The sequence below is a fragment of the Prionailurus viverrinus genome, chromosome A1, assembly GCF_022837055.1.
Source record: "Prionailurus viverrinus isolate Anna chromosome A1, UM_Priviv_1.0, whole genome shotgun sequence".
In the NCBI taxonomy this organism is placed as follows: Eukaryota; Metazoa; Chordata; class Mammalia; order Carnivora; family Felidae; genus Prionailurus; species Prionailurus viverrinus.
In genome coordinates, this window is record NC_062561.1 from 20,063,089 (window position 1) to 20,088,531 (window position 25,443).

General features: G+C 35.8%; 1 protein-coding gene across 6 annotated transcripts in view; it reads left to right on the forward strand.

The window, feature by feature from the left end:
• Nucleotides 1–25,443, forward strand: part of INTS6 (integrator complex subunit 6) — a 105,102-nt gene that overhangs the window by 40,537 nt on the left and 39,122 nt on the right. For all 6 annotated transcript variants that reach the window (XM_047850426.1, XM_047850418.1, XM_047850409.1 and 3 more), the window contains 3 exons: nt 16,846–17,029; nt 22,903–23,028; nt 24,688–24,842. In XM_047850426.1, the coding sequence (XP_047706382.1) occupies nt 16,846–17,029; nt 22,903–23,028; nt 24,688–24,842 (465 nt within the window). The remainder of the gene's footprint in view (nt 1–16,845; nt 17,030–22,902; nt 23,029–24,687; nt 24,843–25,443) is intronic.

Below are 25,443 nucleotides of genomic sequence, written 5' to 3' on the forward strand. Positions count from 1 at the left end.
AAATGTTACTGTTTTTATTATTTTCTATTACAGTACAAAAAGGAGAGCTTCTAATTCTCGTAGAGGCCAGAGAAGACAGGGAAGGCGACGCTGATGCTGTCAGGAAAGACAGGGTCTTAGGGGGATATAGAAATATTTAGAAACTTATCAAGACAAGAGACTAACCAGTGGGTGTGATCTCCATTAGTTAAGACTGGAGCCTAAGATTTTGTTTTGACCTTTAAAAAAACAAAAGCCCTTTTTTCCTCATAGCCTTTAGCATGATCTCTAGTTACAGGTAATGTGTGTTCCTTTTGTTTACCACAGTAACCCCAGTGCCTGGCATAGAGTAGCTACTCAGTTGATATTCATACCATGAATGATTTTTACAGCACTTATAAATACCGCAAAATTTAGCATTTGATTATATATGTATATTATTTTTCTGCAGTTACTTCATAAGTGTTGCCTTATTCTCAGCTCTGCCATAGCTTGGGAACTACTACTAATTGATCCAATTTCTTTGGAATCAGGAACTTTTAATTCTCTGCAGATTTTTGCCACTTGCCCATTTTTTTTTTTTTTTTTTTTTTTTTGTGCCACTGGATATGGTACTCTGTTTGTATTGGTTTATGTTTACTTTGTTGTTGTTTTTATTGTCCTTTTTGTTTAGCCATAATTTATATGCAGTATAAGTATAGTACTTTCAAGTATAAAACGTGAGTTTTGACAGAAGTAAATAAACATTGTGTCAACAACAGTTATGATGTAAAATATGTCTTATAACTCCAAAAACATTTTGTTGTGCCATGCCCATTTGCAGTTAATTTCTGTCGTCATTTCCTGGAAACAACTGATCTGCTTTCTGTCACTGTATCTGACTGTCTATCTGTCTATCTCCATCTATCTATCTAGTTTTACCTTTTCTAGAATGTCACATAAGTGGACGCATGAGTATACATAGTCTGTTGGGTCTTGCTTTCTTTCACTTAGCATAATGCTGTTGAGATGCATCCACACAGCTTCCTGTGTCAGTGGTTTGTTCCTTTTTATCGCCGGGTAATAGTCCAGTGTCTAGCTATACTGCAGTTTGCTCATTCAGTCACTAGATAGAACATTTAGGTTTTCCCATTTATTTTGATCGTTATGAATAAAGCCACTGCGTACTTGGCGTATAGGTCGTTCTGTGGACATAAGTTTTCACTTCTCTTAGGCATATACATAGGAGTATAGCTGGTGGGTGATATGCTAAGTGTATATGGAACTTTATAAGAAACTGCCAAACTGTTCACTGGGGTGGCTGTACTACTTTTGCATTCCTGCCAGGAATATACGGGAGTTCTAGTTGCTCTCCATCCTTCCAACACTTGAATTTTTTCAGTCTTTTAAATTTTAGACAACATAGCGGGTGTGTAGTGGAATTTCATTTTCGTTTTAGTTTGCATTCCCTCAGGACTAATGGTGTTGAACATCTTCTCATATATTTATGTCATCTGTATATCTTCTTTGGTGAAGTGAATGTTCATAACCTCTGCTCATTTTTTATTGGATTGTGTTGTTAGTACTGAATTTTAAGAATCTTTTACATATTCTCGATACATGTCCTCTATTGGATACATGTTTTTCAAATATTTCCTGTTAATCTATGTCTTGCCTTTTACAGTGTCTTTTGAAGAGCAAATGTTTTAAATTAATTTTTTCTTTCATAGTTTGTGCTTTCTGTATCCTGTTACAGAAATTTTTGTCTAGCCCAGTGTTACTAAGATTTTTCCCTATATTTTCTTCAAGGAGTTTTATGGTGTAAGCTCTTACTTTCAGAGTCATGATTCATTTAGAATTTTTATGTCTCATGGGAGGAAAGTATTGAGATTTCATTTTTTGACACATCATTAGCTAATTGTGTCAGTACCATTCATTAAAAGGATAATCCTTTCCCCACTGCATTGTTGTGGCATCTTTGTCGAAAATCAGTTGGCCACTTGTGTCTGTTTCTGAGCTTTCTATTCTATTTTGATTTTTGTGTCTGTTTCTTGCCAGTACAACACTGTCTAGTCTATTGGTTTTATAAGTCTACAGGTCAGTTAAAGTCTCCAGCTTTTTTTTTTCCCCCAAAATTGTTCTGTGTATTCCAGGTGTTTTGAATTTCCATATCATTTTAGAAGTAGCTTGATAATTTTTACAAGAAAGCCTACCACAGTTGTTTTTTAAGTAAGCTGTATGCCCACCGGAGGGCTTTAACTTAATGACCCCCAAATCAAGAGTCCCATGCTTGACTACTGACTGAGCCAGCCAGCTGCCCCACCTGCTGTAGTTTTGATTGGAATTACACTGAATCTGTAAAGTTACTTTGGAAAAAGTCGACACCTTACATTATTAGTTATTCTAATCCATGGAGATGGTATATCTCTCAGAATTTTTAAGGCTAATTTTTCTTGGCAGTGTTTGTACTTTTCATATATGTAGTTTACATATATGTAATTTTTATATATTTTGATGCTATTGTTAATTGGTCTTTTTGTTTTCAATTTCTGATTGTTGCTAGCACATAGAAATGCAGTTGATTTTTGTATTTTGACCTTGTAATCTCTGACTTTCCTAAATTCACATACCATGTAGTAGCTTTTTCTAGATTTTTTAGCATACAGAATCATGTTGTTTGTGAATATGGACAGTTTTACTTCTACTTTTTCCATATCTGATTGCTTTTTATTTCCTTTTCTTGCCTAAATGTACTGGTAGAAGCAGTGAGGATGGACATCTTTGCCTTGTTCCTTATCTTGGGAGATGGGGTGGGGAGTGAAACGTTTTACCATGTATGATGTTAACTGTAGGTTTTGGTATGTTCCTTTTATCAGATTGTGGAAGTTCTCTTTTGTTCCCAGTTTGCTGAGTTATTATTTTTTAATCATGAATGGGTATTGAATTTTGTCTGTTTTTATTGCATATGTTCAGATCATCATATGACTTTAAATTTTATAGTGAATTATTAAAAAAATATATTTTTAAAATTTTTTAATGTTTATATATTTTTGAGAGAGAGAGAGAGGGACAGAACACAAGTTGGGAGAGGGGCAGACAGAGAAGGACACAGAATCTGAAGCAGGCTCCAAGCTCTGAACTGCCAGCACAGAGCCTGACACGGGGCTCGAACTCATGAGCCATGAGATCATGACCTGAGCCGAAGTTGAACGCTTAACCGACTGAGCCACCCGGGTGCCCCTAAAAAAATTTTTTTTTCTTTACATTTATTTATTTTTGAGAGACAGAGACAGAGCACAAGTGGGGGAGGGGCAGAGAGAGAATGAGACACAGAACCCGAAGCAGGCTCCAGGCTGAGCTGTCAGCCCCGATGCGGGACTGGAACTCACAAACCATGAGATCATGAGCTGAGCCGAAGATGCCCAAGACTGAGCCACCCAGGGGCCCCGTGAGTTATTAATTTTTGCTGTAAACCACATTGTTTATATGTGTCTGAGTGTAACCTTGTTACATATTGTGAAGATTAGAAAGCTGATACACAAAAGTTGTGATGTAAGTAAGCAAACACAGGAACCCAGAAAGCAGCATTCTGAATTATTTGCTATAAAGTCAGACAGAAAAACAGATTTTAGTAAGGTGACAGTATATGGCACAGTGTAAACATTAGATGGGAATCCAATAAATAACAAAGATATAGCAAAATGGGAGATGGTGGGTTTAAATCTTGTTTTTTCCTAAACCTGCAGTAACTTGGACACATGTATCTATCTCTTTGTATCAGGGTTTCCTTACCCTCCTCCCACCTCCAAATGATAATTCCATATTTCTTTGATTCTAAGAAACATTGTCTACCCATTCCCTACCCTCTTCAGCTTTTCTGAAATCAGGAGAAATGTGTTGGATTTTTCAGCAGGGAGGTAACAAGTGATGGACTCGTATCTGGTCATGCCTACGTCAGTGCATGTTTTAGGCATAGGTGTGGGTCATTGAGGTCTCATTCAGGCTGAACTGTTTGCTTATTTGCTTTGCTAGCACCTCATGTCATGTGAAATTAAAAAAAAATTTTTTTTAATGTTTATTTTTGAGAGAGAGTATGAGTGGGGGAGGGGCAGAGAGAGAAGGAGGTACAGAATCTGAAGCAGGCTCCAGGCTCTGAGCTGTCAGCACCTAGGTGAATTTTTTATATTCTACTTAAAAGAGTTAAAATGTTTCAGTTTAACATGAACATTTGGCTAATATATTTACAGAAGGGCTACTAAAGGAAGGTAAGATTTCCTTCCCATTCTCATTTTCTTTTCATAAAGTCTTAATTTGCATTAAAAAATTAAATTTTTAAATGTTTATTTATTTTTGAGAGAGAGAGAGAGAGAGAGAGTACGCAGAGGAGGGGCAGAGAGAGAGAGGCAGACAGAGGATCCAAAGCAGGTTCACATTGACTGCAGAGAGCCCGATGTGGGGCTCAAACTCACAAACCGTGAGATCATGACCTGAGCTGAAGTCAAATGCTTAACTGACTGAGCCACCCAGGTGCTCCAATTACTTGCATTTTTAATTGTGTTTATTCACATATGTCCAGTTTTTTAAAAACTTTTACTGTGGAGCTTTCAAACATATATACAAATAAGGAAAATAAAATAATAAACATCAAGAACCCTTACCCAGCTTCAATTGTTACACACATTTTGTTGGTCTTGTTTTTATCTGTTCTGCTCCTACCCGCCCCCCATACACATTTTTGGTGGGAATATTTTAAAGCAAATTCCAAACACTATCATTTCATTCATAAAAACTTCTGTATGTCTCTTTTAACATCTAAGGACAGCAAAATGTATCTGTCTGTATACATCAGCAATGTTCCATACTCCAAATGAAACTTAAATATATATTGACATTTTGTTAAATTTAAATTTAATCTTTTTTTTTTTTTTTTAAGTAAACTCTAGCCCAATGTGGGGCTTGAACTCCCGGCCCTAAGATCAAGAGTCACATGGCTCTACCCACTGAGCCATCCAGGGGCCCTTAAATTTAATTTTAAGTTTTGAATAATTAAGTTAAATTACTTTTAATTAATTTATAGCTTACCAAAAATTATAAGGGGTCCAATCAATAATAGAGTCTAATATCTAGTCTATATCCCAGTTTCCCTAATTGTCTCACAAATGTTGACAGTTATTTGAATCAGAATCCAAACACAGTTCATATATTACATCGGATTGTTATGTATTTTTAATGAGAAGTTTCACAGAAGTTTAACAGAAATTTGGCTTCCTAATTCTTGCTTAAAAATTTTTAGAGAACTTATTGCCGTATGGTGAATTAACACTGAAGTGAGAAAAAACATGATACATGGAATAGGCATGCAATAAATAGGTGAGGCAAAGAAAGGCAGTTAGAATTGCAGACTTCTGAAAGTAAAACTTTCCCTGATTATGAAGAACTGTTACTGAGAATTCAAACATTTGGCCAAAGTCAACTTTTTAAAGAGAGGCATTGTATCATCTCGTAACTTATAATTGAAATGGAGATAATAATCAAATGGAAATGCAGATGAAACACTGGTAGTCTTTGAATTATACTCTTCAACTAAAGGTTAAACTAAAGGTTAAACTGAAGGTGCTAAACAGGCTATAAAAAATGACTGATGTTCTGCTTAATTTCTAAAAGCCAAAAGGGATTCAGAAGAACCTCTAGACCCAGTATGGAGAAGACACAGACTCAAACTGTATGATCCTGAAACTCAAACTTAGTGGTATTGGAAGAAGAAAGGGTCATGGAGCTGTATAGATAATTGTGTGCTGTTGTTGGGGGAAATTTTTATACACATTTAATGTTAACTTTTGCGGAACCAAAGAAATATGTTAAATTGATGGTAGGCCTTAGAATCGTAAGTTATAAGTAATAGGTGTGTTGGAGGACTGAATGAGATGATTTAAGCAGGAGATTTAATTGAAAATCTGGTACAGAGTTTAGCAAGTGATGAATTGTCAGGCTGTTAACTTCCTGTGTGACTTGGGGCAGTATTTGGTATGAACAAGATGTCTTTAAATTTTTTTTTTCTGCTTCTTGAAAAGTTTATTATTTTTAGGGGGTACAGTCTGTTTCCAGAAGATAAGGATATACATAACTTAGTGTAGAAAGTTTTTTGAAAACTTTTCATACTTGAAGTATTAGGTGTTCTCAGTTACCTAGAAAATAATGACCCTCATAATGATTCAGAAAGCTTTTACTATTTTTTAAGGTTTCTTTACCAACATGCTTTTAAATTAAACTTCTGACCTAATACTTTATAATTGATTATAGTTTTAATGTTGAATTCTTTATAATTTGAGACAGTATTTAACAGTTTTGAGTAGTTTTATGTTATTGTACATCTTTTAAGAAAAATATTCTTTTCTGGTTGTGTGTGTATTTGAAATTTAGTTTTGTAGTTTGACAAAATTATGCTTTATATACTAAGTACTCTGGTCATTTTGAGCATGTTAAATCATCACTTTAATAGCAGAGGTAGAGAAAGTGTCATGGCCTTAGGACATAACATTGTATATTTTTTCATCTATAATTGTTTTTTATATCAGTCTCTTGCTTTTTTTTTGCTTTCATTAAATTGTTTCTTCCTCTCGTTCCTATTCCTTTTGCCATCAGTCACCCTGGTGCTTTTCTTAAACTATTACATTAGCTTCCTAATTTTTTATTTTTTTCAATCTGTCATACCATGGCAGTAATTATTCTAAAGCACACCACTTGAGTGCATTATTCTATTGTTCAAAATGTTTTATTGCTTTCTATCGTCTACTAGATTAGGACCCTTCACGTTTAGCCAGTCGCCTTACTTATCCGTACATCATTTATTCATTCAGCCATATTTACTGAGTTTCTTCTATGAACCAGACACTGTGCTAAGTTCTGAGGATCACATGATGAGTAAAAAACAAGCAGGAGCTCTGCCCTCCCCCCCCGACCCCCCATTGGTCTAGTTGAGAAGACAAACATTAATAAAAATATCGCACAGATAAAAGTAAAATTGCAAGAATATATCCTGCAAAAAAGAGAAAAATGTGCCATAAGAGCTTACAATAAGGGCACACTAGTTCTAGTCAAGGAGGTCATGGAAAGTTAAGATCTGAAGAGGTGAGTAAGATTTACTACGCAAAAAGTGGGAAAGGTGATCATATCAGGTGGGGGGACTGTACAAAGACTCTTTTCCCAAAGGGAATATGTTTTGAGAACAAGGCTAGAAAAGACTAATGTGACTTAGAGCGTTAAAGAAAAGGGATCATTGTATAAAATGGAAAAGAAGCTTGGGCTTGACCACATAAGGGGCTTTGAAGCAATGGCAAATAATGTTATTACAGTATAAAAGCAATAGGAGGCCATCCAAGGGTTTTATTTGGAGGTACTCGATGGAGGAGAGGAAGACAAATGGATGTTGGAAGACCACTTAGGCTTTGTTGCATCAGTTCTGCCAATAGCTTGGCCGAGGAACTTGGTGACAGTGGAAGAGATAGAAAGAAGCAGTCATTTTCAGAGGTAGTTAGAAGGTTAAATCAACCAAATTTGCTTACACGTAGTACATTTGAAGATGTAAGGAAAAGGGAATTGACTCCTTGCAATATTGGAGAGATTATGGTAGCATTCATTGAGCTAGGAAATGTTGAAAGAGTATCATTTTGGGTGGAGGAAAATCACGAGTTCAGTTTTGAACATGTTGAGTTTAAGGTACCTTTGACCCATTCAAGGGGAAGGTGGTTAAGTAGACAGAAGAATATTTGGTGCTCAGAAGAAAGATCTAGGCTGGGCATCTGAAAACGTTTAATATTATCAGAGTATAGATAGTAAACGAAGCTGTGGGTAGGTGGGTTGAGGGTTTAGAGTATAAATTGGCCAAGGCTTAAAACTAAGCCTTGAGGATCTGTTGCATTTAATGGTATTGGAGGTTTAGTCTGGGTTGTGGGTGAGGGAGGAAGACGGAAGAACAGCCAGAGGAGGAAAACCAGGAGAATATTCTAGCGTGAAAGGGAAAGGAAGAGTGTCTTTCTAAAGAGTTGTAAATAGTTTTTTGAATGCTGGTGGGGGGAAGCTAAATGTGAAAACTCTCCACTAGATTTAATGGCACCATTATCTGTTTCTGTGTAACAAATCATCATACATTTTAGAGGCTTGAAACAACAGTTTATTATTCTCAAGATTCTGTGGGTTGACTTCATTCAGCTGAGTGCGTAACTGGGGCTGGAACACTGAAGATGGTGTTTTCCGAAGTCTGGGGCCTTGGTTCTCGCTGTTGCCTGGGCACTTTGCTGCTTGTCCCTGTGGCTTCTATCTCCACGTGATGTCTCATTAGTCAGTGGTCTAGTTCAAGCTTCTTCATGTGGTGGCTGGCTCCCGAGAGGGTGATAGTGAAACTGTGAGGCCTGTTAAGACTTAGGACTGGCACGCTTTCCACACTTGTCGTTTACCACAATGACCAAAAAAAAAGAAAAAGATCATGGGTGACTTAGTGTGAGAATTGTTTTAGTGGACTGAAGAGACTAGGGAATGACTAGCAGTTGAAGAAAAAGTTCTTTTCATTCCTTTATATTTCCTCTAAACTTGACCCAAAATCGGCTCTAATTTCCTGAATGCTTCTGGTTTCTTCCCCCACGTGCTCACTTTCCCTGAATGTTGTTCCTGTCTCCCCCATATTAAAACCTTACTCCTTCTTAAAGGCTTTCTTAAAATCTGCAGTTTCTCTCCCTTGTACTTTACTCTAGGAGCGTGAGATCAAAAAATTTTGCAAGAAATGATACATGGTCATGGTCTTTGTATTTCTGAATAAGGCAAGAATTTGGTGGTTATATTCTGTGTAGGCCTCAGTGAAGTATGTCCATATGTAAATTCTCATTATGAGTATTGTACACTAAGTTAGGTGGAGTACTTATTATGTCTTCAACATATGGAATGGTTGTTTCTCCATCCCCTGCTGTAGGTGCCACACAGGTTTTGCAGCTCATGTCTTTGTGTCCTTTCTGTGTGAGCACATACAAGGGTCATAGAGATTAAGTACATACATGGCAAGAGAATCATCTTTCCAGCCTTGGAGGTGAGACTCCTTGGCTCTGTGACCCACCACAAACATTACCATAGAGTCTGTGTTGTGTGTCTTCATCTCCATCCATAAGTGTGTTGCGGTGGGGGGAGTACAGGTCTTCCTATTGGCAGGACTCGGAGGTGCTCGGGTTCTCATTGCTGCCCTCACTCTGCCCCCCTTATTCTTGTGCTTTTCCTTAGGCTGTAGGACCTCATTGATCTCATTGGACAAGTACTATGATGGGGGGTGGGGGACACAGAAAAGAATAAGATCCCTGACCCTGCCCTCTCTCAAACTGGTGAGATTGGTAAATAGGTTATTAAAACATAAGGTGGGAAGTATTATTAAAGGACATGTTATTTGAATTACTTCAGTAACAGGACCAGGCGGCAGAATATCCAAGTAAGTGCAAGGGGAAACCATCTAAGTGTTGGTACAGATTCGCCAGTCTTGGCTCTCGTCATCGGCTCTGGTGTGGTCCTCATCCAGGAGCCAGTTAGGCTGTGTGCCGGGAAGATCTGCTTGATTCCTGAATTAAAGATGTTTTAACAATAAATGTTTTATCTTTTTTTACTGTTTGTTAACTTTTATTTTTTACATTCTGCACGTTTAAAGAATTAAGTAGTAATGTGTAAGAATTCTGGTTATCTGAGGTTTTATAGTAGTTTTTCTTAAGGTGAGCCAGCTAAAATGTCTCAAATATTATTTGGCTTTGGTATAGTTCTTATTAAATCTTGACACAGTGCCATGCTTTAGTAGGTGCTCAGTGCGAAGTTAAGCCTTAGTCCATTCTTAGCACAGTCACAAATAATTAGGGTCTGAACTGTGATCAAACACAAAACAATTGAATAAAGGAAAAATTGTACTTTTATAACGAAGTTTGAGCAGGACTAATGATGAACTATCACCTACCTAATCTGCCTTTTACTTTTATTTTTTTAACTTTTTTTTTTTTTGGTGAGTTTACTTATTTGAGGGGAAGGGGGTGGAGAGAGAGGGAACCTCAAGCAGGCTCCTCACAGTCAGCACAGAGCCCGACATGGGACTTGAACTCACGAACTGTGAGATCATGACCTGAGCTGAAGTCAAGAATTGGATGCCTAGCCGACTGAGCCACCCAGGTGCCCCTGCCCTTGACTTTTTATATCTATGGAGAAATAAATTTTGTTCTTTTTAAATAAGAAGTTCAGGAAAGATTCAGAGGTGAAAAGGCAGGCAAGGCAGGAAGATAGATCTCCAAAGGAAAGAGGGAAAATAGAGCAGTCTTCCTAAATTTAAGTTGGAGTTCTGTTTTCTTTTCTGTCAGCTACCAAGATAATTACAAAAATGTCTGTAATGGTGGTATCAGTGAAATGAATCATTTAAAATAATATAGAAAACCTCAATTGTATACAAGTAAAAATAAAACTTTGTTAGTATAAACAATAATTTTCTTTGTTAGTCCATTAGACTGAAATTTGCCAAGTATAATTTTATGAAGACCCTAATAAAGACCAATACCATGATTATGGAAAAATTATTGTATTGTTAAATTGAGCATGATTTATCCAATTCTTAAAACTTGCAGTCCTTAGATGCTCTCAACTTGATTATACAGCAGGGACTATTTGAGTATGTATTCTCCAAGCTGATTTCTCTTGACATGGAATTTTATATTACAACTTATCTCTACAGCAGGGATAGTAATAGTATCTACCGTGTTGTTTTGTTATAAATATTATATGAAAAGCCCATAGAATGGTGTTTGGCACATAGTAAGTGCTCAATATGCTAGCTATTAATTATTGTGTATTTTTATTGTTATTCTCATGTATTTGAGAATTGGGAGAGAACAGCAAAAGGGAGAGAGTATATTGCTGTCTCTCTCCATTGGATAAAAGAGTAACTAGGGGAAAAGCATAGGACGCTTTATAAAAACAATATAAATTGTTTATAGGATATACTGATTAGTGGCTTAAAATCACTAGATTTTTAAATGGATGGTTCAAAATTTTTTTCTAAAAGTACTTATTTTCATAATTAAAGTTTTTTTTCCATTTAATTAGTTTTTAAAATATGGATATTTCAACACTTGATTTTTATTTTTTTCCTATTCTGTGATAATCGGGCTACTTATTCAATTTTTAATTTAAATTCTAGTTAGTTAGCATACGGTGCAATATTGGTTTCAGGAGAATTCAGTGATTCATCACTTACAACACCCAGTGCTCATTACAAGTGGCCTCCTTAATACTTATCTCACCCATCCCCCAACCACCCCCTCTATCAACCCTGTTTGTTTTCTATCATTGTGAGCTTCTTATGGTTTGTTTCTCTCTCTCACCCCTCTTCTATGTTCATCTGTTATGTTTCTTAAACTCCACATATGAGTGAAATCATATGGTATTTGACTTTTTCTGACTGATTAATATTGTTTACCATCATACACTCTGGCTCCATCCACGTCATTGCAAATGGCAAGATTTCATTCTTTTTGATGGCTGAGTAATATTCCATTGTATAGATATAACACATCTTCCTTATCCATTCATCACTCGATGACACTTGGGCTCTTTCCATAGTTTGGCTATTGTTGATAATGTCAACACTTGATTTTTAAAAATGTAGATTATGGTTTCAATAATTATTATTGATTATGATTCAATAATGATGTGTTCTCTCTCAAAATAAAATCTTAAAAAAATTTTAAAAATTTAGTGAATGAAAGAACATTGTACTCAGTGTTAACTTTCTTCCCTCTTCCTCATCCCCACCCCATCATGAATTTTGTCTGTAGCTTTTTAGTTGATTTTTATTTCTTTTGCTACATGCACATGTTAAACATATGTAAAAAAGGCGAAGTACTTGTTTAACAGTGCATACAAATGCTTTTCTATGTATGCCATTTTGCATCTTGCTTTCTTTTCATCTGATACTGTTTTGATTCACAAATAGACTCACACTTGTAGTGTCACCCAATGTAAGAACAAGATGGTATTTTGGAACAGCAGAGAAAAGATGTTCTTTTCAGTAGCATGTCATTTGGATATCCATTTGAGAAAAAAAAAATCCACCTTCATTTCTACCTTATATAACAAACTCAATTCCAGGTGTGTTTCAGGTTTCAATGTAAGTGGTAAAATAATAAAGCTTTTAGGAAATAGAAGAACATTTTCATGATCTTTGAGGGCACAACAAGTGCTAACTATGGAAGAAAAATAAGATATTAAGATATAACTTAATAAAAATAAGATATTATAATAAATTTATAAAAAGCTACCACTAGAATAGTAAAAGAGGTCACAAAGTGGGAGAAGATCTTTACAATATGTATATCTAACAAGGGACTCATTCAGAATATATTAATAATTTTTCAAATCAATAAGAAAAGGCAGGTAACTCAATTTTTAAAAAGTAGACAGAAGACATTAACAGGCACTTCACAAAAGAGCACCTTTGCTCCTAGGTATATACCAACAGAAATGCATACTTAATGTTTTTCATAAATACATGCTTTTTTTTTTTTTTAATTTTTTTTTTAACATTTATTTATTTTTGAGAGAGAGAGACACAGCATGAACCAGGGAGGGTCAGAGAGAGAGAGGGAGACACAGAATCGGAAGCAGGCTCCAGGCTCCAAGCCATCAGCCCAGAGCCCGACGCGGGGCTCGAACTCACGGACTGTGAGATCGTGACCTGAGCTGAAGTCGGACGCTTAACCGACTGAGCCACCCAGGCGCCCCCATAAATACATGCTTTAATTTCATAGTTGTACTGTTTATAATACCCAAACTAGAAACAACCTAAGTGCTTATCAACAAAAAAGTAGATAAATTCCAGTACATATTCTCTCTCTATCCCTCTTTCCTTCTGTCTCTCTCTCGGACTCACACACTATATGGCAGTGGGAATGAATGATCTACACTTATATGCAGCAGTATGAATCTCACCCCCATAATATTGAATGGAAGGAGCTATAAACCAGAGAGACCATATTCTATAATTCCATTTATATAAAGTTCAAAATCAAGAAAAACTGATCAATTGGAGAGGGATAATGACTGGAGGGGGCATAAATTAGTAAGGTTCTGTTTCTTGATATAAATGCTAATTACACAAGGACATTCAACTTGTGAAAATATATCAAGCTGTCCATACATGATTTATGTTATTTTATGTATGCATGCATGAATTGTATGTATTTTATATTAAAAAATATTGTTTTGAGATCTATTCATATTGGATCTTAGAGGTCTCATTTATTCATTTCAACTCTGGTTTATAAACAGACCACAGTTTATTTATTGATTCCTTTACTGGACTTCTAGGTTGTTTCCTGTTTTCCTGTTTCAAATAATGTTGTAGACAGTATTCTTTTACATGGCTTCTTGTAAAAATATATGAGAGTTTCTCTAAGACGTATAACTAGAAGTGGCATTAGTGGGTCCTAGTGTATGCTCAACTTTAGCTTACCAGATATTATCAAATTATTTTCCAAAATGATTGTATGTAGGAGTGATGGAAAGTTCCCATTGCTATATATACTTGTCATCACTTTTGTCAACCTTTAAAATTTTGCTAATATGATGGGTGTGAAATGGTATCTCCTCAGTATTGTAATTTGTATTATGTGGCCATATGGATTTTCTCAGGGTTCCCCCCCCCCCCCCCCCATTTTTCACTGTTGGGAAATAACCTGTTCATAATTTTGTACATTTTTTATGGTTAATTTTAACATTTTTCTTGATTTATGTGCAATTTGCCTTGATTCTCAAAGTCCATTTATTGAGAGAGACCTCCATTTGTGATTTTAACACATTGCTAGAATTTCAGCTGTAGACTTTAGCTTTGGAGTAATTCAACCTTCCTAAGAATATTTTTCCTTCAGGCCCTTTGTCCTGTCCCTGTTTGCCTGCCATCGCTCCTTCCAGTTTTACTAGCACATTTCAGCTATAGGGGCTTTTTTATCCCTCTTCTTTGTTGATGAGAAAGGGTAGTTGTGATATGGGGAAGGGGAAATGATAAATAGAAAAATGAATAAAAATTTGACAAGTTTATAAAATTAATATAACTATGTATAAAATATGGTTATGACCATTCTTAGTTGTTTGATTTATGTATTTGAAATAAATTCCAGATCTGGCATTCTACAACGGCCAGTTATTTCATTGTGTATTGTCTCCCTTGTAGATGCTTATCATTATCTGATGTGTGTGTGTGTGTGTGTGTGTGTGTGTGTGTGTGTGTGTGGAGGGGCAGGAAGAGAGGGAGAGAGATTATTACCTGATGAGTTTCGTGTGTATGTGTATATAGTTTGTGGTCTGTCAGTGTGCTGTCTGCTGCTTACATATGAGGTCTGTGCAGTGCTGTTATCCACTGGATTCTTGAGACAATTCCATGTATTCATGACATCCAGAGTAATTCTGTTAACAGTTCAAAACCCTCTTCCTCCAGTGCCACTTGTGCTTTGATGTTTTTGTGATCTTAGAGAGAAAATGACCAAGCACCAAATCGTTGTGCTTCCCAGGTACAGAGGTAACTGGTCTGGAGTAAAGGAGCTGATAGAAATAGGCTTTTCCTCTTTGTCTTCTTGGCAGTGTGGTAATATTAGCAAGGGCTTGGAGTTCCTGAACTGTTTTCCGAGAGTCACGGAGCCTTTGAGGTTAGGGAACCTTCATCACAGAACATCCTGGCCCAGATTTCTTCAACATTCCTTACTGCCACTGACTTCTGCTTTAAGTAGGATCAGTGCCAGAGGAAAAGCTCATGACTCCTGGCCATGGTCACAAAACCTTGGCTGATTTTGATCCTGCAGCATATTCTCGTGGCATGAACCTTTCGGAGAGAGATGCCAGTTTAGCAGGGCTTCACTAGGAATTCTCTTCCTAGAATAGAATCTGATTTTTTTTTTTTAATGGTTTAATGTAACTCATGAAGAAACTTGAGTCTTAAGTCAGTGTAGAATGACTTAAATTCCCAATTTATCAAGATTAGAAATCTTCTTTGTTAAGAAATAGAAAGGCTGTAAACAATACAGTTAAGTTTGCTGTATGACCAAAGCAGTATAAACTTTGGCAGTTAATTTAGAGGTGTTGATTTAAAGTGTTTTCTGGGGGCCCCTGGGTGGCTCAGTCGGTTAAATGTCCAACTTTGGCTCAGGTCATGATCTCGTGGTTTGGGAGTTTGAGTCCCGCTCAGTTTCTGTGCTGATGGGTCAGAGCCCGGAGCCTTCTTTGGATTTTGTGTCTCCCTCTCTCTCTGCCCCTCCCCTGCTCGTACTGTCTCTCTGTCAAAAATAAAACATTAAGAAAAAATTAAAAAATTAAGTGTTTTCTGTATTTTAGAGAAAACTCTAAATAAATCCTGAGTATGCTGATCCCAGGCTTTATTTTTCTATAAATTATATAAGTAATAAAGATTTTTTTTTCCCTAAGCACCATGTCATTTTCACACTTAAAAAATTAATAATTCCAGGGGCGCCTGGGTGGCACAGTCGGTTAAGCGTCCGACTTCAGCCAGGTCACGATCTCGCGGTCCGTGAGTTCGAGCCCCGCGTCGGGCTCTGGGCTGATGGCTCAGAGCCTGGAGCCTGTTTCCGATTCTGTGTCTCCCTCTCTCTCTGACCCTCCCCCGTTCATGCTCTGTCTCTCTCTGTCCCGAAAATAAATAAACGTTGAAAAAAAAAATTAAAAAAAATTAATAATTCCAGTAATATTATTCCAAATTTCCCCAATTGTCTCGAAAATCTTTGCTTTTGATTGCTTCATTTTATCTATAATATTCCACCAGCTCTCCCCACTCCCCACTCTTTGCGTTTTCGGGCCATTGATTTATTGGAGAAATCAGGTCCTCCTCTGCCCTGTAGGTTGTCCCACTTGCTGGCTTTGACTTCTTGCTTCTTGGGGTGGTATTTAACTTGATCCCCTCTCCCCAGTAGTCCCTGTAAACTGGTATTTAGAATGAAAGGCTTGATTAGGTTCAGCCTAGTTTTCCCTTTCCCCTTTTCTTTCCTTTCAGTGTTACGCACTTGCTATTGGGTCACTTCTTGACACATATTCTGTCTGGTTGTCCCCATTTAGTTACTCTAAGATTAATGTGTGGATTGTCTTGGTACTCTATTACTCTTTTGGTGCAGAGGTGCCCATTAGAATTACTTCAAAGCTTTTGAAGATTCTGAAGAATCCTAGATTCTATTTTAGCAGGTCTGATGGGGTTGGGAAAACACATCTATTAAAAAACACATGGAGAAATAAAAACCCTCTACCTTTACTCAGATGTGGGAAGAATCATTATCTTTAATACATTTAACATGTAATTAGAGTGACAAAATTTACTTTTATGCAGGTGCTTTGTGGAATGTATGTTTTGTCACAAATAGAGCATAATTAAAATTATTAACTGGAGATGTTTGAGGCTGCTGTGGTGTAATAGAAAAAGCAGTGACTTGGACCCAGGTGGCCAAATCACTTACTCTCTGCAAGACATTGTTTTAATCTAGAAAACAGGAATAATAAGATATTTGTGATAGGCTTGTTTTAATGATTAAATGAAATGATTTATTTGGAAGCAGTCCAGCACTTGGTGGTCAGTTGAATGGAAATCTGGAAAGCATTACAGTAACAGATTTTTTTCAATCGAGGTCTTTAGAGTAAAAACTTAGGAGAATGAAGTAACTATGTCTCATGTGCTTATTTTAGCTGTATCTGTATAAGCTTTTGTTCTTGAGCTTGTTTTTTGAGTGATAGGAGACTCGTGATACATAGTTTTAATATACGTGTAATTAATGTGGCCTTTTGAGAAAAACATCATGTGGAAATCTTACCTTTTTCCCCCCTTATTTTCAGCTTCATTTACCTCTTAATTCTCCTTTGCCTGGAAGTGAATTGACCAAGGAACCTTTTCGTTGGGATCAGAGACTCTTTGCACTAGTGTTGCGGTTGCCTGGCACCATGTCAGTAGAATCAGAACAGTTGACAGGTGTGCCTTTAGATGACTCTGCGATCACACCAATGTGTGAAGTGACAGGCGGTAAGTTTTTCTCCTGGCAGTAATCCAGTGAGTTAAGGCAGAGTTTGAATGTTTTAAAATGCACATTTCAAAAACTCCATGTTGTCGTTCAACACGCTAATGGTAGGAATTAGTAGACCTACATGGTTTTAAAAATCCATTGATGAATGTCTGCGATCTGATTTGAATGGGGTTTAATACTATTGGATCTGAAATGAGTGGTCTTTTTCTCTACCCATATAGAAAGTGCTGGTATTTGAAGTTGTTAAACTTTTTTTCTTCTCTATAAAGATTACCAGTATTTACAAGTGTGGCAGAATTATTTTCTGTGAAAAATGCAGAGAATTTTGAGAATCATCTCATCAACCATATAATGATCAATGCCTGGTTAAGTGCTGTTTTCCCTAGAGGCAAAGAGAAAGCTGGATAGCAGGTTAGAGGACCAGGTAGCGAGGTCTTACCCATCTGGTCCCTGTGTTAAGTGAACAGTAATGATACTCTTGAAAGAAAATATGTAACAGACTCAGAACTTCTGTAATGTGGAATTGGTCAGCAGGTGGGTTAAATTCATACCGATAGGTATTGAGTGTCTACTGTGTATGAAACACTATCTTATGCTTTCAGACTTCAGTAGTGAGTATGACAGGCAACGGTATTCTTGCTTTCATGGAGCATTTTAGTTCTCACCTAAGGAATTTGATACTAAAATGTCCAGGTCTGGCATACCACTATTTCACCTGTGTCAGAGGCCTGTGACATTATTAGTCTCCAGACACAGTCATAGCCAGCTGTATCAGTTTAAAGGAAAATATGAGATTTAATTAACATTTTAGGTACCTCTCTTCAATTCTGTGGGGAGTTTGGAAATCTGCGAAATTCACAGACAAAACAGGTACCCTACACGGATATGTAAAGTAGATAATTAGGAAGTTGTTTTCACATTATTAAATGTTCTTATTTATAGAAGTACTTTCTGGTGAACTCTTATAATTCTTTCAGTTTAATTTATATTAAAAAAAAAGTTATATACATACATCTTAAAGGGAAAACCTGTCTATCGAAATGTGAAAATTCACTGCTAACAATTCCTTGTGCATGAATAATATTTTTCAGTGACAGCCCCAATTGTTCTATGGGTAGATTCACATTTGTATTCAGAAAAGTTTAGTTTTTAGCCTTGAACTGACTTACTTGCTAAAATCCTGATACATCTATCTATCTATCTATCTATCTATCTATCTATCTATCTATCTCTATACATAGACAGGTAGATAGATAATATAATTTTTTTTTTAGTTCTAGTTTTTAATTAACAGATTGAAGTCCTTGAAGCGTAATTAACACTTTTGCATTGGAAAATTTTTTACTATATATTATTTACTCAGAATTAGGATAAAGTTATGGGACTATATGTACTGTAACTTTGGTCTTCTAGAATCAAGAATATTCAGAGTGTGAAATGAAGTGAGTGGTATAAGCAGAGAGGGTCTGCAGTGAACCTGAAAGATCATGTAGTGGTTAATATCCTTGCCTTTGGCAGTAATGTACTAAAGCTATTCTGCTTATTCTTTGAAAGGAACATCTCCAGATGAAGTCACCCTTGGTAATATCTTTCAATGACCCAGAAACCTTGGTCAGGAAAAGCTTCCCCAAATACATATCCTGAATGTCTCCTGATGTAGTGGTTTATTTGCCTCTTTTCATGCTCTTGCTATAGCAATAATGAGAAGCTGCTCAAATGCCACTCACCTTTTCATAGATCTGAATAATATGTATTCCTTTTTTATTATTTTAAAACGAAAATTTTACTAACGAAAGTTTTGAGGATAAAGCACTAGAAAAGTAGAAAGAACAGAAAAGTTAAACCCACTAGTATTGCACTATCCGGATATATAATCACTACTAACAATTCCTGTGCATTTTTAAACTTAATGGTAAGAGTAGTGTATGTTCATTTGTTTTGCCTTCATAGAATAATTCTTGTTTACTAAGGAAAAGTTGGAAAGAAATGTGCCTGTGTTGCCAAAATCATTAGTATTTTGTTATGTTTTCTATGTGTACTTTAAAAAAATTATATAATTGTCATTGTAAGCAATTTTCTTTTATTATCAGCTAATTAATGAGTATCCACTCTATATAACTGTTCTTGGTGCTGGAAATACAGCAGGAACAATAATAAGCAAAGGTTACTTTTTTGGACTGTGTGATAGAAAAAATCATAAAATTAATAAACACTATTGGAGAGTGCTACTTACTATGAAGAAAATGTAGGGTAAGGGTGTAGAGAATAACTTGAGGCAGAGAATGAGTGTTCTTAGAAGGTCTTTTGAGGAGGTGACTTTTTTTTTTAAGCCATAAACCTAAAAGATACGCTTACCCCTCCTAGTTTGAATCAATTTAATATATTAGTTATCCTCGGAGATTATTATACTTGTTTAAAGAAATAAAACATTTATTTATTTTTTTAAAGAGATTTTTTTTTTTTTTAACGTTTATTTATTATTGAGAGACAGAGAGACACGGAGCATGAGCAGGGGAGGGGCACAGAGAGGGGGAGACACAGAATCCGAAGCAGGCTCCAGGCTCCGAGCTGTCAGCGCAGAGCCCGACACGGGGCTCAAACTCACGACCTGTGAGATCATGACCTGAGCTGAAGTCAGTTGCCCAACCAACTGAGCCACCCAGGTGTCCCAACAACATTTATTTTATAAATTACATTTGTATATCTCTAACCTTAAAGGTAAAGCCGCTTGTTTTAATAGGGATTAAATCAATCTTAGTTGTGTCTTAAAAATACTAATCTCTCTCAAATTATTGTTACAGCATGTTCACTGAATCTTTATTGAGGTAGAACTGACCTACAGCCAATTAGTTTCAGGTATATAGCATAATGATTTGATATTTTGTATATCGTAAAATGATCCCTCACAGTAAGTCTACTTAACATTCAAGCGAAGATCTGAATAATGGAGTAAACCATACAGAGAGATGTAGTAAGGGAAGGAACACACTCTGTATTTTGGTGAGCGGCAGGAAGGCTGATGTGAAGTAGAGAGTAAACAGGTGGGTTTAGGGCAGTAGGCAAAGGACAAATATCGAATAACCTTTTAGGCTATAATAAATATTGTTTATTTCAAATATGACGAGAAGCACTGGGGGCTTTTTATATAGGAGGTGACATCTGATTTCTTTATCTGAAAGATCACTTCAGCTGTTGGATGAGAATATAGCGTAAAGTGGCAAGAATAGAAACAGAGAGGCTGGTTAAGAGATGACAGTACTTTGGTCTAAAGTGCTGGGTTTGTGGGTGGTGAGAGGTGGTCTGATGCAAAGGGGAACTAAGGATGAAGGCAGTGAGGGAAGAATGAATCAAGGATGACCTGAATATTGGAGGTAAATGGCTATGACATGGACTGAGATGGCACACCAGGGAGAAGCAGGTTTGGAGGAGGTACAGGGCTATCAAGTCAAAAAATGCTCAATGGAGATGATGGTAGAAGCATTTTACAAAAATTGTGTAAGATTGTAGAGTAAATCAGTTTAACTTTCTTAGCCTCTACAAGGACTGTTGCTCAACTTACTGGAAATATTCTTTTTTATCTCTTTTCCATTTGACTAAAATGCTGGTATAGTAGGCTTCTGTGGGAGAATATTTTTTTTCACTTTTGCCTTTAGACTCACTTTATTTAGTTTGATGTTTTTGTGGACTCTACACAACAATAAGTGAGCCAGCTTCTTGACTGTGAGGTGTTTGCTTGTCTGTCTCACAAACATAAGCAGTGATCCTAGAAACTTATTGCTTCAATACAAAGGGTTGTACAGTACAAGAGATGAGTTTTGATCTAGAGAATAAAAGAAATATTACATAGGATATAGGCTTACTTTGTAAAGATGCCAAAATTTCCTATTTCCTCTTTAACTTTCAAAGGAATTAATGGATTTTTATTACTTGCCAGGAAACTTAAGTTTATTAGCTTTTTCTTTAATTTTAATAAAGTATCTTTGTAATTCTATTTTATACTAAGATTATAACTCATTTACTCATATTTTTCTAATCAACCGATGATGACACAGTTTAGAAGAGCAGAGAGAGTTGCTACAATTACACTTTAGAAACTTTTGTTTTTTTTTATGACTTCTTAGGAATATGCTTAAATTTAATGAAATAAGATATTCAGCCTTTGTATAATCTTCTAAATACTTTGTGTATTAAGATGATCAGCCTTTCTATATATTGCTTTATATATGTTTGACTCAAAAATATTTTAATCTGCCAATTCTTTCAAATAAGTGTGGTTCCATTTAGGCATTCTTTTTAAAATACTAATTTCAAATTAACATCATGATTTCCAGGGAAAAGAGTATACCCAGATTAAAGTTTCTAATAACCTGTAAGGGTTTGACTCTTGGCTGTACTGCTGTTATTAATTTGGATAAATTAACCTCTCTGTGCTTTAGTTTTCTCACTTATAAAACGAAGAAAGTAACCCATACAGTTGTGGTTAGGATTAAATAAATTAATATGATAAAGTAAGTAGAATAGTGCCGGGCATGTAGACACTCAGTAATTGGTAGGTATTTTTATGATTACGACTATTATTATTGCATACAGGTAAGTTGTTTGTTATATGATACTTGTTTTTCTAAGTAGAGCTGACTCTGAGGATTTGAATCCTACTACTGCCTAATGTTTTCTTTTCTGAGTAGCCTTTCGCAAATCACATGTTAAGTATAAACTGATATGAGTAATTTGATAGGTCAGATATAATCATATAACTGTATTTGGAAATAATTGATGGAATCAGAAAAAAGAGTAGGACTGTTTTCATAGTGAGCTTATTGCAGATAACATTGTAAGATGTTTGAAGGTTTTCAGCATTGGTTTGGATCAACACCTATGAGAGAAATATGATACAAGTTACACATGTAATCATAAATATTATAGTGGTCACTTAAAAGGTGAAATTAATTTTAATATCTTTTAAGTCAATAAATAAAAATATTTCAACATGAAAATGATATTTAAAAATTATTGAAATAGTTTACATTTCTCCTATTAACTTTACAGAATCAGGTGTATATTTTATGGTTAGTATACATCTAAATTTGGACTAGTCATATGTCAAGTTCTCAGTAGCCATATGTGGCTGATGATTACAGTATGGGATAACACAGCTCTAGATATATTTATTGAAAATCCCTGTTTAAGAGATCTTTTCACTAGTATTTTGTCTTAACCACTAGCATTTTAAATGCTTTGTACTAAAAATCCTATAGGTTAAAATATACAAAAGGGAAATTCATTGAAGATAGGTTAATTCCCAACTACGCAAACCAGATGAAATTCAGAAAAGCCCATGCTACCATCTATTTGTTAAAGTGCAAATGTTTAAAATATGCAGTAATTTCCATCAGACTAATTAAATAATTAGTGATTATCTGCCATGTGCTTAGCATTAATCTTAGTGATAATATTTTTGTTGAGCAGGAGTAAGATTTTGAAGGTTAGTTATTAGATGTTGTGTATGTGTATGAAAGATAAATTGGTAACAGTTGGGAGATAATTTTATAAATGCATTTTAAGTTATATCTTATATAATATGCATATATACTACATATATAAGTATATAATGCGATTTTTTTCATTGTTGTTTGTTCAGACCAAATTTCTATTTTCTGTATACCTATATTTAGAAGAAAAAGTTTACATACTCTCATAAAATGGAATTGTTGGTTGATTAAAAATAACTAGTTTTCTTCATTTTTCCATAAGATCATGAAATAAAGTCAAACTTTACCATTGAACTTTTGTTAATAGTATCAGAAACCTCACTATGGTTCTGTCTTGCTGAAGGTAGAAATTTCTGCAACTAACTTTATTCTTTTTATCTCAGGCCGTTCATACTCTGTATGTTCTCCAAGAATGCTTAATCAATGTCTGGAGTCCTTGGTACAGAAAGTGCAAAGTGGGGTGGTAATAAACTTTGAAAAAGCAGGACCAGATCCTTCCCCCGTAGAAGGTATTATTATACTTTTCTTATAGACATTCTAAATTTCGTCATTGAACTAGAACTGAAAAATTACCATGATTTGGCTTTAAGATGGACAAGGTCAAATTGTTGAGATGACAAAATGGCTATTGGTAAAGAGGGAAAATTAAACAGGAAAGTCAAGGTGAACTGCTAGTGGTTCAGTAGCATCACTTTTTTATATTGATTGTTGATAGCCTGAAATTTTTATAGGAGTCGAAAACCTTATTAACCATTTGCAGATTAGCCACCTTATATTTCGTTTTTAGGAAAAAGTGTGCCACTTTGCTTCTCCCCAGCATATATGCTTCTCCTGTGTCCCATAATTCACAAGAGTGTTCAATCCTAGGTGTTTATTTCCTTAGCTGCATTTTGTAAGGATCAAACTGGTCAGAAACAAATAAATGGTTTGTGTGGTTACAAAAATGAGAAACTAGCCTTTGCCATTAAGCTGGACTCTATTAACTCTAGTTAAGCCCCACCTGACTTTATTTTAATATTCTGTTATCATGAACTATTTCTATTAGCTAGAGGGCATAAGGGGTTACACTAGAACCAAGGGACAGCTTATATCTGGGACCCTCTATGTAGTATGGCGTTGTTTAGAACAAGAATTAGAAAGTCATTAATGAGGGGCGCCTGGGTGGCGCAGTCGGTTAAGCGTCCGACTTCAGCCAGGTCACGATCTCGCGGCCCGTGAGTTCGAGCCCCGCATCAGGCTCTGGGCTGATGGCTCAGAGCCTGGAGCCTGTTTCCGATTCTGTGTCTCCCTCTCTCTCTGCCCCTCCCCCATTCATGCTCTGTCTCTCTCTGTCCCAAAAATAAATAAACGTTGAAAAAAAAAAATTAAAAAAAAAAAAAAAAAAAAAAAGAAAGTCATTAATGACACCTGGCAGAGGTTGTCCACTACAGTGGGTAACTGGGAGAAGAGAAAAGTCATAAAGATAAAAAAAAAATGGGTACTCTCAGAGGAGGATTATAGGGAAGGAGCAGAAGATGGTAAGATTATAGAAATTATGTCACTGTCTCTGGTTTAAATAAACAAGCTTTTTCTTTAATTGAATTCTTAGACATGGAATGTATTTTTGAGTTATTTTAATATTTGGCTTAGAGTTAGGCACCAAGTAAATGTTTATTGAACTGTTGAAGACAGTTGCTATTTTGCTAGAATAAGTTTAGATTAAAGGTAGGTGCTTTGTATCTGGATTTGCATATTAAATTTTTTTAGTTAAATGGGCTTTAGTTAAAATGATTTGAAAGAAATATTCATTTAGCAGTATTTACGTAGCATTTACTAAGCTAAGAATGATGATGAAGAGATTGGGTGTTTGCCCTTATCATCTGGTAGGGAAAACCTATCATTCATTAAACAAGTATTTACCATAAAGGAGGTTTTACATATTCTGACTCGGCAAGCAAAGGATACTGTGGGACCTCCTTTCAGATGTTGAACTCATAGTTGGAATTTGCAGAATTTACTCTCTCATGATTTTAATATAAATGTTAAGTAGTCATGATAGTAGAACCATTCAAGAAAAATGAGAAAACTCAGACATTTTCATTAAGCAACGTAACAGTGGATATAATTTAACTTTTTTGCTTTTTTCCTTATTGACATATGCTTTCTTTGTCTTCATTTCTTTGCTACAGATGGGCAGCCAGATATATCAAGGCCTTTTGGATCACAGCCCTGGCATAGCTGTCACAAACTCATATATGTGAGACCAAATCCTAAAACTGGGGTTCCTATAGGTCATTGGCCCGTTCCAGAATCTTTTTGGCCAGATCAGAATTCTCCAACACTAGTAAGTACCTGAGAGACTGTGACTTTGTAATAGTAACCATTTAACTGCTCTTTTTTTTTTTTTTTTTTTTTTTTAAAGATTTTTCATTTTGAGAGAGAGAGAGAACACATGTGTGGCGGGGGGGGAGGGGGGAAGGGTGTGGCAGGCAGAGAGAGAAGGAGACTGAGAATCGCAAGCAGGCTCCGTGCTGTCAGTGCAGAACCAGATGTGGGGCTCGAACTCCTGAACTGTGAGATCATGACCTGAGCTGTAGTCAGATGCTTAACCCACTGAGCCACCCAGGTGCCGCTTAACTGCTTTTCATACTAGTTTTAAGAACTGCTATCAAAGGTGTGGCTAATTTATTGGAATTAGACAATGTTCAAAGTGCTATGGTAAGCTGTTACTTGATTTAGTACACTGTATTGTTATGAAGTAGTAGGAAAAAAAGGTGTCTGTTTTCTTTAGAATCTAATACTATGCTTATGTTTTTATGATTGGCATCTGGATGCAAAATCATAGATGGAACAAGAGTTTCTCTTTGATCTCTAAATATAATATAATGTGAGGGTTTGTCTCTAGGACACAATTTAGAATTTAAATGAAAGTTTAGAAAATAGTT